This window comes from Phyllobates terribilis, unplaced genomic scaffold (genome assembly GCF_046119375.1).
Source record: "Phyllobates terribilis strain yellow unplaced genomic scaffold, ASM4611937v1 Scaffold_35__1_contigs__length_13245226, whole genome shotgun sequence".
NCBI lineage: Eukaryota > Metazoa > Chordata > Amphibia > Anura > Dendrobatidae > Phyllobates > Phyllobates terribilis.
In genome coordinates, this window is record NW_027362795.1 from 795598 (window position 1) to 815533 (window position 19936).

The 19936-nt window shown below is 42.3% G+C and overlaps 1 protein-coding gene across 1 annotated transcript in view; it reads right to left on the reverse strand.

The window, feature by feature from the left end:
• Window positions 1-17004, reverse strand: part of LOC141182577 (uncharacterized) — a 70465-nt gene extending 53461 nt beyond the window's left edge. The window contains exons 1-6 of the mRNA XM_073660730.1: window positions 16921-17004; window positions 1820-1969; window positions 1511-1690; window positions 1316-1427; window positions 1135-1232; window positions 846-936 (exon numbers count right to left, since the gene is read on the reverse strand). Of these exons, the coding sequence (XP_073516831.1) occupies window positions 846-936; window positions 1135-1232; window positions 1316-1427; window positions 1511-1690; window positions 1820-1891 (553 nt within the window). The 5' untranslated portion in view covers window positions 1892-1969; window positions 16921-17004. The remainder of the gene's footprint in view (window positions 1-845; window positions 937-1134; window positions 1233-1315; window positions 1428-1510; window positions 1691-1819; window positions 1970-16920) is intronic.
• Window positions 17005-19936: the final 2932 nt, after the last annotated feature.

Consider the following 19936-nt stretch of genomic DNA (forward strand, 5'->3'; position numbering starts at 1 on the left):
TACATTCATCTTTTTTATCGCGTTTTATTCCACTTTTTGTTTGGAAATATGATGATTAAGCACCGTTATTTGCTTAGTTTTTTTTTCTTTTACTGTGTTCACTAAAGGGGTTAACTAGTGGGACAGCTTTATTTTATAGGTCAGGTTGTTCCGGACACGGCAATACCATATATGTGTGCTTTTATTGTTTATTTTTTTTCCATATATTATTTTTAATATATCTTGGAAAAATATATATTTTTTAATATATTTTTACAACAGGCTGATCGCAGTTATAAGGTATAGCAGAGCAGGATCACTGCTATAACTTTTAAACTGTCAGCTCTGCAGACACAAGTTACTTTGATCATGCACTGCGCATGATCAAACTAACTTGCTGGGGCTGGTGACCCGAATGTTGTCATGACGACATCGGGTCACCATGGCAACGATCGGGACCCCGCTGCTGTCCCTCTGCTCACTCGCTAAATGCTGCAATCACAGCGATTGCAGCATTTAGGGGGTTAAAGTGCTGCCGGGAGCGGTGCGGGCACTGCGTGCCGGGTGTCAGATGTCAGAATCAGCTGACCTGGGCGGCGATTGCGCTAGTACAGCCTGTGTGCGGGTGCAATCGCCATGTCGTAATAATATGTACCTGGTCCATAAAGTCCAGGGAACAGGGATGTATTTTTACTTACAACGTCAGAAAGGGGTTAACAGTTTTGTGTAGGGGAGAATGTTGTGATCTAGAGGAGAATGGTGATCACACGATTGTGATATGGCCGGACTACACCACCGATAAAGCAGCCACAGCCGGTGACTGAGAAGAATCTGTAACTTCTCTGCATTTAGTGGTCACTACTCACCTGGGTAGTCATATGTAGGAATCTCCTCTTTACACCACTCATCACCCCTCACATATGTCTCTATAGTATTAATAAGGATCAGATCTTCACCCTGAAACAAATATTGTAAAAGTCACAGACAGATGGAGAAGTCCCATCTATGATCAGCTCTAATCCTGCCATCTCCACCGTTCTCATTACACAAATATAAAACATATAATACTGGTGGATAAAACAAGACTGAGCACAAGACCTTCACAGCCGTCTACACATCATAGGGGAGATCTCATGACACCTTCTCTCCATCTACCTGATGATCCTGAGGAACACTGGGATCTTCTTGCTTACAGTCATGTGGAAGAAGAGGACGGGGACATCTCTCTGGTATTGTCCTCTTACTGGATAGAACTGGAGAAAACACATACAGGGACTGAATTCATTCTTTACATACAGATAATTATAGGCCGTGTGTATTTAGTCCTGTCTATTACCTGGTGATGTGAGGGTCTGGGGAACCTCCATCATGACATCTTTGTGTCCCTCTAAATACTCCCACTCCTCCATGGAGAAATAGACAGCGACATCCTGACACCTTATAGGAACCTGACACATACAATGATAATGTCACCACTGCGATCCCTTCATAGCTTTACTGTATAATGTCCCAGCATTCCCAGCAGTGTCACCTCTCCAGTCAGCAGCTCAATCATCTTGTAGGTGAGTTCTAGGATCTTCTGGTCATTGATGTCCTCATGTACCAGGTGATGAGATGGAGGCCCTGTGATTGGGCTCAGATGTCTTCTCCATCCCTCAGACACAGGGTCCTGACAGCGCTCACTAGAGGTCTTCTTCACTACTGTGTAATCCTGGTTATGGAGAGACACATTAATAAATCTCACTCCAGACATTTCCAGAGTCCTCACCTCTCCAGTTCTGTCCATCTGTTATTCCCATAGATAAGAATGATGTAATGTGACGTCATCAGAATCTCTCACCTCTCCAGTAAGACGAAAGAGGATCTCTAGGGTGAGGTGTAATATCCTCTCCGCCATCTTGTCTCTGTCCATATCCAGTTTTGATGGGTAAATCAGGAAAACTCTCTTATATAGAAGACTGTCACTGAGCGGATCGAATATTGTAGAGATCTGAATGAGAAGAAGATAAGTAGAAGTAACATCATAAAAATCCTGTGTAATAATACAATTACTGGAGATAATTAGAGAAAAGATGAGGAGATTTATTATTTTACAGTATTTAGTTTTTTTCTTTATATCTGCTAATAAAACCTATATATTTTAGAACACAGCCAACAAGCAGTTTCTTCCTCGGAGTCTGCAGCTGAATACGTTTCTCATAGACTCATCTTCCATAAAGCTAATTCTCGTCTCATTTACCGACATTGGAATCGGCATTAGCAATACTGCAGGAGATATTCATTACACGTGACATGAGAAATAACTACTTCATGATGAGGACGACATCTTCATCTTCTTCTACGGCTCCAGAAACATATTTGGCCAGAGTCCATCACTGACTACATCACCTCCGGCCGTCTATATGAATGTTTCCCGTCTTCCCCAGACTAATCTTCTATCTCGTTAGATCTCATGTCTAATTCACACACAGGAGTTTGAGGCTTTTATAAAACCTTTTTTGTTTACACAAATATTGCGGACAGAAATTATTTGATACCAAAGTCTACATGTGCAGTGTTTTATGGGGTTTATTTCTGGCCTTAGGCTTTCCTATATTACAAGAAAAATACCAGAAAAAAAGCAGAAATTAAAATGTTTCAAAAGAAAATTGGCACCAACAATTGTTATAAAAAGAAAAAAACATGCAAACAGCATAAGACACATTTTGTTATTTTCTAACACGTTAAACATTTGTTTTAAAATAATTAATTCCTTTGAGCACCAGAACATAGATGTACACCGCAGGGATGGCACAGGTGCCGCTACAACATAAACCCTGGCAGTTTAACCAATTGCTGCTGTCAAAAGCAAACTTGGCATCTCAGAAGGTTTGACAGAGTTCGGCTGAATGCTCCTCCTCCCCCAAGTGCTCAATAGTATGGGGCTCCCTAGTTCCTACAATACTAATGTCTAATAATGATATCTGGGCCTGCAATGTACGAAAGTCTATTAGGCCGGGCCAGAGGCAGCGTCAAATGAGTTACATTTTAAAGCCCCCATACACATTAGACTAGAGTTGCATGGAAGTAATGAATTGGGAGTTGGCTGACTATATAATGTATTTGGGGACCTCCCGACAGATGATGTCAGGGCAGAGAAGGATCTGGCATCATGAATTTTAGAGGCTAATTGTTTGTTTTTCCTGTAGATAATCCTCCGCTAGAGGAGTCTGGAGGTGACTCTCTCATACAGACACAGGAAAGCTGGAATATTTGTGTGTATGGGGGAGTCGGGAAAAATAGCCATCTGCCAAATGACCGTTCAGCCAACACTTATCTCGTGTATGGGGCTGTTAAGTACAATACTCAAAAAATAAAGGGAACACTTAAACAACACAATGTAACTCTAAGTCAATTACACTTCTGTGAAATCAACCTGTCCAGTTATGAAGCAACACTGATTGTGAATCATTTTCTCCTGCTGTTGTGTAAATGGAAAATACAGCAGGTAGAAATGATAGTCAATTAGCAAGACACCCCCTATAAAGGAGTGGTTCTGCAGAACATTTCTCTGTTCTCATCCTTTTTGGTTGTTTGGGTCACTTTTGCATTTTATCATTGCTCTCACCCCTAGAGGTACAGTAGCATGAGGCGGTGTCTACAACCCACAGAAGTTGCTCATGTAGTGCAGCTCATCCAGGATGGCACATCAATGAGAGCTGTGGCAAGAAGGGTAACTGTGTGTCAGCACAGTGTCCAAAGCATGGAGCATATACTGTACCAGGAGACAGGTCAGTACACCAGGAGATGTGGAGGGGGCCTTAGGAGGGCAACAACCCAGCATCAGGACCGCTACCTCCTCCTTTGTGCAAGGAGGAACAGGAGGAGCAGTGCAAGATCCCTGCAAAATGACCTCCAACAGGCCACTAACATTTATTTGTCAGCTCAAACTGTCAGAAACAGATTCCATGAGGATATATGAAGGCTCGAAGTCCACAAGTGCGTGTTGCGCTTACAGTACACCATGGTGAAGGGTCATTGGCATTTGCAAGAGAACACCAAGATTGGCAGATTCCACATTGGCGCCCTGTGTTCTTCACGGATGAGAGCAGGTTCACACTGCGCACATGTGACAGAGTCTGGAGATGCTGTGGAGAACGTTCTCCAGCACGATCGGTCTGGCAGTGGGTCAGTAATGGTGTGGGGTGGCATTTCTTTGGAGGGCCGCACAGCCCTCCATGTGCTAGCCAGAGGTACCCTGACTGCCATTAGGTCCTGGGATGAGATCCTCAGATCCATTGTGAAACCGTATTCAGGTGCAATGGGCCCTGTGTTCCTTCTGATGCATGACAATGCTAGGCCTCGTGTGGCTGAAGTGTGTCAGCAGTTCCTGCATGATGAAGGCACTGATGCTTTGGAATGGCCTGTCCATTCCCCAGAGCTGAATCCAATCGAGCACATCTGGGACATCATGTCTTGTTCCACCCATCAATGCCACGTTGCATCACAGACTTTAATTTGGTAGAGTCACATTTCCCAACTCTGAAGACCGTATGCTGCCACTGTACTTGGCAGGCCCAGTCCAGATGGTATGGAGATAAATGAAGGATACCAAAGTCCAAAAATAAACTTTACTTAACAAGAACTTGATGACAAGTATATACAGTATATCAGATAGCAGGCACAACACTTTATGAATGTTTCTCCTGCATTATGCAGAGTCAAGAACTTTATGGTTACATGTGGCGGTACACAACTTTTGTTAAAAGCTACAACAGTCCAGCAAGCCATTTTGAGAAGGTCCATCATCCCTGTGAGGACCATACAGGTTGAGATGTGTCGTTACAGCCCCTCAGGGCAACTCAGAGCTCCCAGTTGATTTGTGAGGACCTCACTGGCTGAGGTGCATCAGTACGACTCCACACTAGTACTTTCAAAGTCCATTCGATGAGGGCCACACACTCATTGCTGTGGCACTGCATCTTCAGCTCTTCTTAGGAGAACAGATGTCCCAGTTATGCGACACTGTAGCTTCCTCTCTAGTATAGACAACTGTTTGTTTAAATCCTGTTCGTCTAAGATAAGGAATCCTTCCTTAACGTAATTCCCTTTACTCACAGTGGCATGTAAAGGTTTAAACACCCATGGTCAAAATTACAAAACGGAAAATGGGCCGATGCAAAAGTTTGGACACCCTGATTGGTTAGTACCTAGTAGCACCACCTTTTGCAAGTATCACAGCTTGTAAACGCTTTTTGTAGCCAGACAAGAGTTTTTAAATTCTTGTTTGAGGGATTTTCATCCATTCTTCCTTGGAAAATTCTTCCAGTTCTGTGAGATTTCTGGGTCGTCTTGCCTTCACTGCTATTTTGATGTCTAGCCACAGATTTTCAATGATGTTCAGATCAGAGAACTGTGAGGGCTATTGTAAAACCTTCATCTGGTGCCTTTGAGGTTGTCTATTGTGGATTTTGAAGTGTGTTTAGAATCCATTATCCATTTTAAGAAGCCATCCTCTTTTCAACTTCAGATTTTTTAAAGATGGTGTTATATGTGCATCAAGAATTTGTTGAAACTTCATTGAATCCATTCTTCTCTCTACCCGTGAAATGATTCCGTGCCATTGGCTGCAACACAACCCTAAAGCATGATTGATCCACTCCCATGCTTAATGGTTGGCAAGATGTTCTTTTCTTGAAATTCTGTGCCCTTTTTTTCTCCACACATACCTTTGATCATTGTGGCCAAAGAGTTTTATTTTAACCTCATCAATCCATAGAACATGTTTCCAAAATGCATCAGGCTTATTTAGATGTTCTTTTGCATATTTCTGACACTAAATTTTATGGTGAGGACGCAGGAGAGGTTTTCTTCTGATGACTCTTTCATGAGGCCATATTTGTGCAGGTGTCCCTGAAAATGTGCAACAACTAAAGAGTCTGCTAAATCTTTCTGAAGGTCTTTTGCAGTCAAGGGGGGTTTCTGATTTGCCTCTCCAGCAATCCTACGAGCAGCTCTCACTGAAATTTAGCTTTGTCTCCCTTGCTGTTAACTTAACGTGACAGAGCTGGTGTGTCACTCTCCATAAGGAAAAAAGTTACCACTTAGACCTCAGTCCAGAGCCTCTCACCTAGCCAAATCAGTTCTCATACTGACGAGGGCCAACAGCCCGAAACGCCGTGTCTGCAAATTGAGATTTTGATTTGGCTTTTATCCTAAGTCATATTGCACGACTCGTTAAAGGGTTGATTGTGACTTGTAGGATTGCTGCTTCCAATAGGTGGCGCTATAGAGTACAACTCCTCTTTTTATCTGAAGAGGCAATTTGCATATTGCTGTTAACTGCAATTTCTTAATTACATTTCGAACTGAGGAAAGAGTATAAAGGGAATTGTACTAAAATATGTATGCATATACAGTGCCTACAAGTAGTATTCAACCCCCTGCAGATTTAGCTGGTTGACACATGCGGAATTAACTTGGCATTGTGACATTTGTACTGTAGATCAGCCTGGAAGTGGGAAATGCACTGCAGCAAATTTTGTTTTTGTTTTTTTTTTGTTTGTTTTTTTAAAACGTAAAAAGTTAATTCAGAGTGTCATTTATTATTCAACCCCTCAAACCACAAGAATTCTGTTTGGTCCCCCTAAAGTATTAAGAAGTAGTTCAGGCACCAAGAATAATGAGCTTCACATGTGTGGATTAAAGATCTCTTTTGCCAGCCTTTTCTGACTATTTAAGACCCTCCCCAAACTTGTGAACAGCACTCAGACATGGTCAACATGGGAAAGACAAAGGAGCATTCCAAGGCCATCAGAGACAAGATCGTGGAGGGTCACAAGGCTGGCAAGGGGTACAAAACCCTTTCCAAGGAGTTGGGCCTACCTGTCTCCACTGTTGGGAGCATCATCCGTAAGTGGAAGGCTTATGGAACTACTGTTAGCCTTCCACGGCCAGGACAGCCTTTGAAAGTGTCCTACCGTGCCGAGGCCAGGCTTGTCCGAAGAGTGAAGGCTAACCCAAGGACAACAAGGAAGGAGCTCCGGGAAGATCTCATGGCAGTGGGGACATTGGTTTCAGTCAATACCATAAGTAACGTACTCCACCGCAATGGTCTCCGTTCCAGACGAGCCCGTAAGGTACCTTTACTTTCAAAGCGTCATGTCAAGGCTCGTCTACAGTTTGCTCATGATCACTTGGAAGACTCTGAGACAGACTGGTTCAAGGTTCTATGGTCTGATGAGACCAAGATTGAGATCTTTGGTGCCAACCACACACGTGACGTTTGGAGACTGGATGGCACTGCATACGACCCCAAGAATACCATCCCTACAGTCAAGCATGGTGGTGGCAGCATCATGCTGTGGGGCTGTTTCTCTGCCAAGGGGCCTGGCCATCTGGTCCGCATCCATGGGAAGATGGATAGCACGGCCTACCTGGAGATTTTGGCCAAGAACCTCCGCTCCTCCATCAAGGATCTTAAGATGGGTCGTAATTTCATCTTCCAACAAGACAACGACTCAAAGCACTTAGCCAAGAAAACCAAGGCCTGGTTCAATAGGGAAAAAGTCAAGGTGTTGGAGTGGCCTAGTCAGTCTCCTGACCTTAACCCAATTGAAAACTTGTGGAAGGAGCTCAAGAATAAAGTCCACATGAGACACCCAAAGAACCTAGATAACTTGGAGAAGATCTGCATGGAGGAGTGGGCCAAGATAACTCCACAGACCTGTGCCGGCCTGATCAGGTCTTATAAAAGACGATTATTAGCTGTAATTGCAAACAAGGGTTATTCCACAAAATATTAAACATAGGGGTTGAATAATAATTGACCCACACTTTTATGTTTAAAATTTAATAAAATTCAACTGAGCAACATAACTTTTTGGTTTGTAAGATTTATGCTTCTGTTCATAAAACCTACTCTCATTTGCAGTTTGAAGGCTCTAACTTATTTGCATCTTATCAAACCAGCTAAATCTGCAGGGGGTTGAATACTACTTGTAGGCACTGTATGTGTATTTGCATACTATCATGTACAGTACAGACCAAAAGTTTGGACACACCTTCTCATTTAAAGATTTTTCTGTATTTTCATGACTATGATCTTCTGCCTCTCTTCACCCCACACGACCCCAGCGTTCCTTCTGGCTGCAGCACCCCCTCTCCTACTATCAAGCAACTGTGGTCATCCTCAAGCAGGATCTTCAGCCTCACAGTACCTGGACTCGGCTAAATATCGCTGCTATTAACCCCTTGTTCTCTGTAGGGATAGTTAGTGATGGGCGGTGGACTGTTATTAATGTATGTATGTTTTTAGGTAAGTGGGTGGGAAGTATAATTAGGTTACTGTGGGGCTAATTATATATTATTATTGTGTACTGTGATAGTGTGGTAATTAGTAGTATAATAACTGAAGACTTGTGTGTAATAAATATCTTTCATTGGTACACGGTTTCATCTCAGTTAGTCGCCATTCAGTATAGTTTATAGCAAGGGAATCAGAGTACGTAACATGTGAGGTATTAGCCGGATATTGGTTATTGACAGTCAAGGCTGGCATTAATAATTAATATATGGAATACCACCCTGCAACAAAGGGCAACTTGAAAATTCTTTGCTATCTTCTTATTGCCTTCTCCTGCTTTGTGGCCTCCACCATTTTAATTTTCAGAGTGCTCGGCAGCTGCTTAGAAGAATCCATGGCTGCGTTTTTTTGGCACAAGGTTAGAGGAGGTTTTTATAAATCTGGGAAATTTCCATCACCTGGCCTTTCCTTATGATGATAGTGAACAAGCCATAACCCTAAGGTATGTGCGCACAATGAGTATTTGGTGCAGAAATTTCGGCAACGTTTCTGCATCTCTTGGCAGCAAAAACACAACGGCTAATTAAGGTCAGAAACCTTGGTCAAACAGAGTCCCCACACTACAGCCGTGATGTAGTGACGTCATTGTGCCTGCAATGCACGGAGTCTCAGACTCACAGGCGCAGGCTGAATGGTGGATTAGGGAGCTTTCAACTCCTGATTCACTATTCTATTCAATGGTATCACCGTCATGGGAATGTGGATGTCGCTGAAACTGTGATGATGGGGAATGAGAGGGAGCCCGATGGCTTGTTGTGGATGTATATAAACAGATGTAAGCAATGATGCTGCTGAATAATTGATACAGTCACTACCTTACCCGATCCCCTACCTAAACAAAGCTGATACTGCCCAACCGCGGAGGTTGGCACACTAAGGAATGACAATTGCGCCTCTGCTCACTGATGGCTGTCCGTCAGACTCCCTGGTTAACTCTGATATATATATCAAAAAAATACACTGATACATTAAGTAGGATCAGATATGTCTCAAGGTATATATAAAGGAAAGGGTATGGTACTCATCAGAGAATGTTCCAATAATCCGCCTCAATGCGTTTATCCAACAGGTTCATCAGGAGGCTTGATACAGGGATGATAATTCATGATGTTCAGCATAGTGTGCCTAATAGCCAGGAGTCCATGTTTAAATATCCCACTTCATCCAAAACCCCTCCCAGACTAGGAGGCTCATTCCCATTCCTAGAGGTGAGTGGTCATAGGATATATAGAATGGAGTCTGTCTACAATAATGTACTGCGCCTGCGCTACTTCTCATGCACTAGAGGTTCGATAATGTCCATCCCCTAGTGTGCATGTCCGGAAGTGACGTGCTTTATACTGAAACGCCAGATAAACTGATTGCCTCCGCGCCACTCATACCCGTGACTGTGCATGCCCGTAGTTATGCACTCCATGCCAGAGCGCATCTAGGGTCATTGTCAGCGATTGCGCACGCCTGGATGTGTGTATTCTATGCCGGAGAGCATTACAGTCTCCTATGTATGACTGTGCATGAGTTCCATGCTGGAGTGCATAATGAATTTGGATTGCGTTCCAGCAATATAGAAAAGTCCTCTCTCTGAGATCATCATGGGAGACTAAAAACAAGTATTGCACATCCTCCCATCCTCCCATCATGCAATAGGCATGTAGATCTACTTTATCACTTCATAAAATATGGGATGGTGGCCCACAAAATATTCCTAAATGGCCAAATTTGACCCCTATTGCATAATTAGAGATACACAAGGAACACCACACTTGTTAGTTACTAAATAGTATAAGTGGGATATAACTGATAAGAAATAATTCTGATATAAAAGCTCAGATCTCTCGATGAAGTAAAACAATATGTGAACCTCATTCACAGGGAACTGAGTAGCAATCGGTAGAGTATAAAATCCAAAACTGTAATCCAGAATGGGGCTGTATTCATACAAAACAGGCATAGGAAATTTGCTCATTGAGTCCCTTAGTGGCCAGTGAATCCAGTCTAAAAATCCACTCACTTTCCTTTTTGAGGATATATCTATTGTGATCACCTCCTCTCACATTGGGTTTAACCATCTCCATGATACAAAAGGAGATGTCTCCGGTTTCACATTGATGTACACTGTTCATGTGTCTCGTTAATGAGATGTCCTGATCATGGCGAGTATCGCGCAAATGCTCCTCTCCCCCACCCTCCTAACTAACTAACTCTTGGTCGTGCATACATAATCTAGGGGGCAGGTGCATGTGGCCATATATACAAGTACTGAGGTATTACAGTTGGAATAATCCTTCTAGAAAAAGGAGGAACTCGAGAAAGATTTACATGGTCTCATCCAATTACATGTACAACGTTCTCCACATATAAAGAAACCGCAAACTCTTCTATCTAGCCATGTCCCCTTGGGTGCAGGTTTTTTATAGAAACTATGCACTAAACGGTCCCTAATTGAACGACCCTTTCTGAAAGTTATTGTGGGAGTAGATCCCACAGCACCCTCAGGTCCGGGTCCACCACAAGTATATCCCAGTGTTTTCTGAGGATATTAAAGATACGGTCACTGATTGTCACAAGTTCCTATTACTTGTGTTATCCCATATTTTTCTTGGTGTCTTGGTTAGGTATGGAGGAGTATCTGTCTCTCCCGTTTTTCTGCAAACAACTGTGTGAAATTCAAAATGTACTGTGGGTACCTTTTTCTCTGAATCTGGTGTTCATGTCTATTGCCTGTATATTAACCCCTTAAGCCCCGCGGGTGGTTTGCACGTTAATGACCGGGCCAATTTTTACAATTCTGACCGCTGTCACTTTATGAGGTAATTACTCTGGAACGCTTCAACGGACCCCCCTGATTCTGAGATTGTTTTTTCGTGACATATTGTACTTCATGATTGTGGAAAAATTTCTTCGATATCACTTGCGTTTATTTGTGAAAAAAACGGAAATTTGGCGAAAATTTTGAAAATTTAGCGATTTTCAAAATTTGAATTTTTAAGCCCTGAAATCAGAGCGATATGTCACACAAAAGAGTTAATAAATAACATTTCCCACATGTCTACTTTACATCAGCACAATTTTGGAACCCAAATTTTTTTTTGTTAGGGAGCTATAAGGGTTAAAAGTTGACCAGCGATTTCTCATTTTTCCAACAAAATTTATAAAACCATTTTTTTAGGGACCACATCACATTTGAAGTCACTTTGAGAGGTCTTTATGACAGAAAATACCCAAAAGTGACACCATTCTAAAAACTGCACCCCTCAAGGTGCTCAAAACCACATTCAAGAACTTTATTAACCCTTCAGGTGCTTCACAGGAATTTTTTGAATGTGGAAGAAAAAAATGAACATTTAACTTTTTTCACAAAAATGTTACTTTAGACCCAATTTTTTTTATTTTCACAGGGGTAACAAGAAAAAATGGACCCCAAAATTTGTTGTGCAATTTCCCCTGGGCACGCAGATACCCAATATTTGGGGAACAAACACTGTTTGGGCGCACGGCAGGGCTCGGAAGGGAAGGAGCGCCATTTGACTTTTTGATTGTAAAATTTGCTTGAATAATTAGCGGACACCATGTTCTGTTTGGAGAGCCCCTGTGTGCCCAAACTTTGGAGCTCCCCCACAAGTGACCCCATTTTGGAAACTAGACCCCCCAAGGCACCTTTCTAGATGCATAGTGAGCACTTGGAACCCCCAGGTGCTTCACAAATTGATTCGTAAAAATGAAAAAGTGAAAAAAAAAACACTTTTTCATTTTTACGAATCAATTTGTGAAGCACCTAGGGGTTCCAAGTGCTCACTATGCATCTAGATAGGTGCCTTGGGGGGTCTAGTTTCCAAAATGGGGTCACTTGTGGGGGAGCTCCAATGTTTGGGCACACAGGGACTGTCTAAATGCAACATGGTATCCGCTAACAAATTGAATGGAAAATCGGCTCAAATTGTTAGCGGACACCACATTGCATTTGGAGAGCCCCTCTGTGCCCAAACTTTGGAGCTCCCCCACATGTGACCCCATTTTGGAAACTAAACCCCCCAAGGCACCTTTCTAGATGCATAGTGAGCACTTGGAACCCCCAGGTGCTTCACAAATTGATTCGTAATAATGAAAAAGTGAAAAAAAAAACACTTTTTCATTTTTATGAATCAATTTGTGAAGCACCTGGGGTTCCAAGTGCTCACTATGCATCTAGATAGGTGCCTTGGGGGGGTCTAGTTTCCAAAATGGGGTCACTTGTGGGGGAGCTCCAATGTTTGGGCACACAGGGACTCTCCAAATGCAACATGATATCCGCTAACAATTTGAGCCGACAATTTGTTAGCGGATATCATGTTGCATTTGGAGAGTCCCTGTGTGCCCAAACATTGGAGTTCCCCCACAAGTGACCCCATTTTGGAAACTAGACCCCCCAAGGCACCTTTCTAGATGCATAGTGAGCACTTGGAACTCCAGATGCTTCACAAATTGATTCATAAAAATGAAAAAGTGTTTTTTTTTTCACTTTTTCATTTTTACGAATCAATTTGTGAAGCACCGGGGGGTTCCAAGTGCTTACTATGCATCTAGATAGGTGCCTTGGGGGGTCTAGTTTCCAAAATGGGGTCACTTGTGGGGGAGCTCCAAAGTTTGGGCACAGAGGGGCTCTCCAAACGCAATGTGGTGTCCGCTAACAATTTGAGCCGATTTTCCATTCAATTTGTTAGCGGATACCATGTTGCATTTAGAGAGTCCCTGTGTGCCCAAACATTGGAGCTCCCCCACAAGTGACCCCATTTTGGAAACTAGACCCCCCAAGGCACCTTTCTAGATGCATAGTGAGCACTTGGAACCCCAGGTGCTTCACAAATTGATTCATAAAAATGAAAAAGTGTTTTTTTTTTCACTTTTTCATTTTTACGAATCAATTTGTGAAGCACCTGGGGGTTCCAAGTGCTTACTATGCATCTAGATAGGTGCCTTGGGGGGTCTAGTTTCCAAAATGGGGTCACTTGTGGGGGAGCTCCAATGTTTGGGCACACAGGGGCTCTCCAAACGCAACATGGCGTCCGCTAACAATTTGAGCCGATTTTCCATTCAATTTGTTAGCGGACACCATGTCGCGTTTGGAGAGCCCGTGATGTGCCTAAACAGTGGAGCTCCCCCACAAGTGTCCCCATTTTCGAAACTATACCCCTCAAGGATTTTATTAAGGTGTATAGTGAACATTTTGAACCCAGAGGTACGGCACAGAATTTGTTTACATTAGGTCATCATATTGAATAAGTTGTCATTATTCTTGAGCGCAAGTGCTCGCTACTTGAGTTTGCATCGGGTACTCAGGTATGCACCATGTACAGCGTGTGCTTGAGTGACATGCTCGAGTCCCTGCTCCGCATGTTTCACGGTTATTAGGCACCCAAAAAAAAACATGCGGGGATCGCTCGTGCATGGCAGGCAATCCCCGTAAAGTTTTTTGGCCGCGAAGCATATGGGGCAGAGACTCGAGCATGTCACTCAAATACCCACGATACTCAATGCATACCAGAGCACCCGATGCAAACTCAAGTAGCGAGCACTTGCTCTCAACACTAGTCACCATATCGTCATCTTTTTTTCTTACTTTTGAAAAAAATCCCAACCCCAGCCCTAGCCCTAGCACAACCCTAGCCCTAGCACAACCCTAGCCCTAGCACAACCCTAGCCCCAGCACAACCCTAGCCCCAGCACAACCCTAGCCCCAGCACATCCCTAGCCCCAAACCCAGCCCTAACCCTAGCCCAATCCTAACCCAAGAGTTTATTTTTGACGCCGTTCCTTGTGCGGTATAAGTGATTAGACGACTTTATTCTTCGGGTCGGTGTGATTACAGCAATGCCAGAATCATATGGGGTTTTTATGACTGACAGCTGTCACACACTAAAAGACGCATTTTTTGTAAAATCTAGTTTGCATCGCCATATTTTGAGAGCTATAATTTTTCCAGATTTTGGCAGACAGTCATGTGACGGCTCGTTTTTTGCGGGATGACTTGACGTTGTTATTGGTGCCATTTTCAGGCACGTGACATTTTTTGATCGCTTTCTATTCCGATTTTTGGGAGGCAGAATAAACAAAAACCAACAATTCAGGAATTGTTTTTTTTTTTTTTATTCTGTTCCGCGTGTGGTAAAATTGATGAGGTAGCTTTATTCTTCGGGTCAGTACGTTTACAGCGGTACCACATTTGTATAATTTTTCTATGTTTTGGCGCTTATACACAATAAAAGCTATTTTATAGAAAAAAATATTTTTTAGCATCGCTTTATTCTGAGAGCTGAAACTTTTTTATTTTTCGGCTGATGGAGCTGTATGGCGGCTTGTTTTTTGTGGGACGAGATGACGTTTTCAGCGGTATCATTTTTATTTATATGCGTCTTTTTGATCGCATGTTATTCCACTTTTTGTTTGGCGGTATGGTGATAAAGCATTGTTTTTTGTTGCGTTTTTTTTTTTTTTTTTTACCGTGTTCACTGAAGGGGTTAACTAGTGGGACAGTTTTATAGGTCAGGCTGTTCCGGACGCGGCGATACCAAATATGTGTACTTTTATTGTTTTTTTTTTATTTTTTTTATAATAATATTTATTGATGGGTACATTATATTTTTATTTTTGGTGTATTATTTTTTTTATTTTTTTATAATATTTTTCCACATTTTTTTTTTTTTTTTCCACTTTCAGACAGTTTGTACACCTTATTACTTTGTCCCACTCTGGGACTTTCACTTTTTTTTTTCTGATCGCCTGCATGGCATAGGAATGGAGCACCATCCCTATGCCATGCAGGCTGTCAGAAGTGCACAGTGTTAAGATTGCTTGGAGATGCACTGCGCATGTCCAAGCAATCTTCCTGCTCTCTGGTGACCCGGATGTTGTCATGATGACATCGGGTCGTCATGGCAACACCCGGGAAGCAGCTGCAGTCTGCGCTGGAAGCCGGAAGAGGAGGTGAGTATCGCCGATCACCTCCCCTTGCCCCCGCAATGCCGCGATCGATTTCGATCGACTTCGATCGCAGCATAGCGGGGGTTAATGTGCTGGGAGCGGTGCAGGACCGCTCCCTGCACATAGTACCGGGTGTCAGCTGTGACAATCAGCTGACACCCGGCGGCGATCGCGCCCGCACAGCCTGTGTGCGCGCGCGATCGCCATGACGTACTAATACGGGTCTGGCTCTTAAGTCCCAGGGCACAGACGCGTATTAGTACGTCAAATGTTATTAAGGGGTTAAAATCTGTGACATTAGAACAGTTCCTTCTCAACTGTAAAAATTGGCCCTTGGGTATTCCTTTTTTTAGGGGGATGGGGTGATGACTATCCCACTTCAATAGTTTATTAGTGCTTGTAGGTTTATGGTAGATGAGTGTCCCTAGGGTCCCATCCCATTCATTCTTGATTAGTACATCCAGGAAAGTCAACTGGTTATAATTAACCTCTGATATAAATCTCAGGCCCACTCTATTGATGTTGATTTCCCTGACAAATTCAAGAAATTGTTCACTCCTCTCTGACCAGATGATAAAATTGTCCTGAATATATCTATACCATACCCCAATATATGGATTCCACCACTTATAATCATCCCTGAATATTGTGGTTTCCTCCCATCAGCTCAAAACTAGATTAGCATATGATGGGGCACAGAGGCTCCCCATCGCAGTACCCCTGAGCTGGTGAAGTACTTCCTGTCAAAAAGAAAGAAGTTATGAGTAAGAGTGAATTTAAAAAGATCCTCCATGAAGTCATTATGTCTGCTACACTCTATTGATCTCGATTTCAAGAAATGTCTTACTCCTCTGATACCATCCTCATGTGGGATGTTACTGTACAAAGCCTCAATATCTAGTAAAGCCTGCTCCCCTTCATGCATGTATACATGCTCTAGGGTATGCATGTAGGGGAGCAGGCAAAGGGAAAACAAATTCCAGAGAACTTATTCCAACTGCATTACCTCAGGCGGTACTGTAGGAACATTATACTATGTGGGGGCATCATATATACTGCATAAGGGGCATTACACTGTGGGGCATCATACATCCTGCATAAGGGGCATAATGGGGGCATTACACTGTGTGGGGCATCATACATCCTGCAAAAGGGGCATAATGGGGGCATTACACTGTGTGGGGGCATCATACATACTGCATAAGGGGCATAATGGGGGCATTACACTGTGTGGGGGCATCATACATACTGCATAAGGGGCATAATGGGGGCATTACACTGTGTGGGGGCATCATACATACTGCATAAGGGGCATAATGGGGGCATTACACTGTGTGGGGGCATCATACATACTGCATAAGGGGCATAATGGGGGCATTACACTGTGTGGGGGCATCATACATCTTGCATAAGGGGCATAATGGGGGCATTACACTGTGGGGCCAAGAAAGGGGCCCTGTACTATGAGAACAATATGTTTCCTCCCTTCCTGTCTCCATAGTTGGGTCGTATGTATCTATTACAGGAAACAGAACAAAACCTTATGATTCTTATAAAGGGGCAACACAAGACCCCAAAAGAGTCTCCGTGCTGAAGGGGTTAATGCCCCCTGCGCCCAGTAATGGGGGATCTCCACATACCTCCACCTGCAGAGCCGCCACCAAGTATATGGCTGTTCTGTGCGCACAGGAGCTGTGATGAGGTCACAGGAGGGGAGGAGTCAGGGGTCACATGATCAGGGGCCTCAGTTGATGCAGGACTCTGCTGTACTGGATGAGCTGAAGTTTATGTGTGGGGTCAGGAGGGGTTTACAGTGTGGATGTAGCAGAGCCGCTCACTGCTGTCAACAACGTTGTCAGAGTATTACGCCACTTTTACGGACTCACAATAAAACATACAAAAATGAAACAAAAAGGGATTTTCCTGGGAAATATGTTAAGGAACATCCTTTCCACGTTAATGACTTGTATATAAGGCAAAATAAATAACCAAAAACAAAAATACTCCTCCACACCTTCGGCTATGTTCACACACAGCGTTTTTGATGCATTTTTGCACTTTTGCATTGCTTTCAACTGTGAAAAATACATTCACCAGTAAATAACATTTTACAACCTTATCTGGCCATGTGGTGTGTGACACATCATCAGACACATCCATACAGTGCTGAAAAGACATGGGAACAGCATGGGGAAGACCCCTGGAAGCATGACTCCCAGGTCAGACGTGATCCTATATTACTGCGATAATAATACAGACATTTTTGGCAACGTGACAAATATTAAACTCCATTTAAAATGGGCAAGGCGCGTGACAAGGGAGGGGGAAGTGGACATGCACGCCGAGGCCGTGGGCAACATGAAACTGCTCCTGCTGAGGGAGCACAACAGGCACCCACATCATGTCAAACTACCTTCCTGTCCCAATTTCTAGGGGGCCGCGTAATACCACTCTTGAAGCCAGAGCAGTGTGAAAAGGTTGTTGGTTGGTGTTAGGAAAACTAACACTTCCTTACTTTAGGTGAGGGTACGGTGAGAATAGAGAGGAAAACAATCTTGAATTGTGTGGATAAAACAAAAGCTTATTTAATGTTCATTCAAAAGTGATTACAAAAATGAAGAAATATAGTTCATAGCACGCAAAAAGAAGAATCAGGTTAGAAGAGAGAAAGGAAACAATTATAGGTTCTTACGTATCCAGTATGGAAGCATGATCAGTGTTGGAGATACTCGAGGAATGAGTGATCTCCCCCATTCATGTCTGGCTCTGCTTATATACCATCTCGCCTCATAGACATACATTGGAGAATATTTTTACAGTTTCATAACCCAATATGGCGACTTGCTGATATATTAGTAGCTTCTACCATATTAGAACAAAACTAGTAGCTTGTGACATATGCATTTTGGCTACGTGCACATCACCTCATGTTGGTATATTTTAAACATATGGCTAATGACCTTTAAGGATCATTAGTTATACCCAAATAACCCATATAGACAAGAGTCCTATAGGTTTGACAAACTGAACAGGTTTCTACCAAGGTCCCAGAATAACTGCACATTCTTTCTCTGTATTTGAATCTAAGCATGGTTAGAGCCTAAGCATGTTAAAGCTTATGTATATATATTTTTCTATCATAAGAAATTAATATTTTACAGTCCCCCCGATTATGATTTAAAAAATATCATAATCAATCCTAAACTCATTCTCTCACCATTCGTATCACATTCATTCTTTATTCTGAAAACCTTGTATCGACACCTGTATTGAATGTCATCTGAGTTCCCAAAAACTTCTGAATTAAAAATAAAAATTCACTAAAAAAGTTATATTTTTTCTTTTTAACATTTCTCTTAAAATATCATCTTCCTTTTTCATTTCTGTCTTTATTTTTTTATATATTTTCTTAATTTTACACATGATAAAAATCTGATTAACAATACACAGCAAGATCCAAATAAATATGGTTATGATTGGATTTGTTAATACACTTCCTGCAGCCATTTTTGCTGAAGACTGTGACCAACTAGTTACTGATCTTCCTAGATTTTTCCACCAAGATGAGCCTGACATACTTGTCCACTCATGTTCAATATCATCTAAATGACCTTGCTCATGTCCAAATACAAATTTCAGCTTCTTTTAGTTGTTTTGTTAACAAACCTTTGTCTTTATTTATCTCATTTGTCCACATATCCCAAGGAAAATTATTTATTTGGCACAAATTGAACTGTATTGAAAGGATTTTTCAGATTTCTTGTCCCTATTGATGTAATATTAATACTTCCTACCTACTTGGAGATATTTTCACATTTCCCTGAATATAATATAAACCTATTGTCAGATTTTCAGCATGTACACAAGATGAGAAGAATGCAGAAACAACTTCATTTTCTGATATAACTTGGAAACAAATTTTGTTCGAGCTTATTGGAGTCACCAAGTCATGTATCGTGTGCACATTCTCAACTCTGGCATGACATGAGGTATGATTATGGAAACATGAGTTATAAATGACTTTATCCTGTCCAGGTAGACACATTACCTTAGAAACAAAATGTACATTGGCTACGGAAAGTATTCAGACCCTTTTAAATTTTTCACTCTTTGTTTCATTGCAGCCATTTGGTAAATTCTAAAAAGTAAATTTTTTTAAAGTCCACTCTGCACTCCATCTTGACTGAAAAAAACAGAAATATAGACATTTTTGCACATTTATTAAAAAATCCAAAATGAAATATCACATGGTCATAAGTATTCAGACCCTTTGCTCAATATAGAGTAGAAGCACCCTTTTGAGCTAGTACAGCCATGAGTCTTCTTGGGAATGATGCAACAAGTTTTTCACACCTGGATTTGGAGATCCTCTGCCATTCTTCCTTGCAGATCCTCTCCAGTTCCATCAGGTTGGATGATGAATGTTGGTGGTGTAAGGCAGCGCTATTCATCATGCTGAGGGGCACTCGCTTCACCAGGTCAATTAAAGCACACATGCAACGTCTTTCCGGTATTTCAAAATCCAGCAGTTTATTACTTATCATAAACCGCTCAAAACATAGTCCATCTCAGTGGCTCGCCGACATATTACACATATAATGTCCAAGAGCTTTTCCAGTGACAGATATGTCCACTTGGCTCCAGATACAGCCTTCA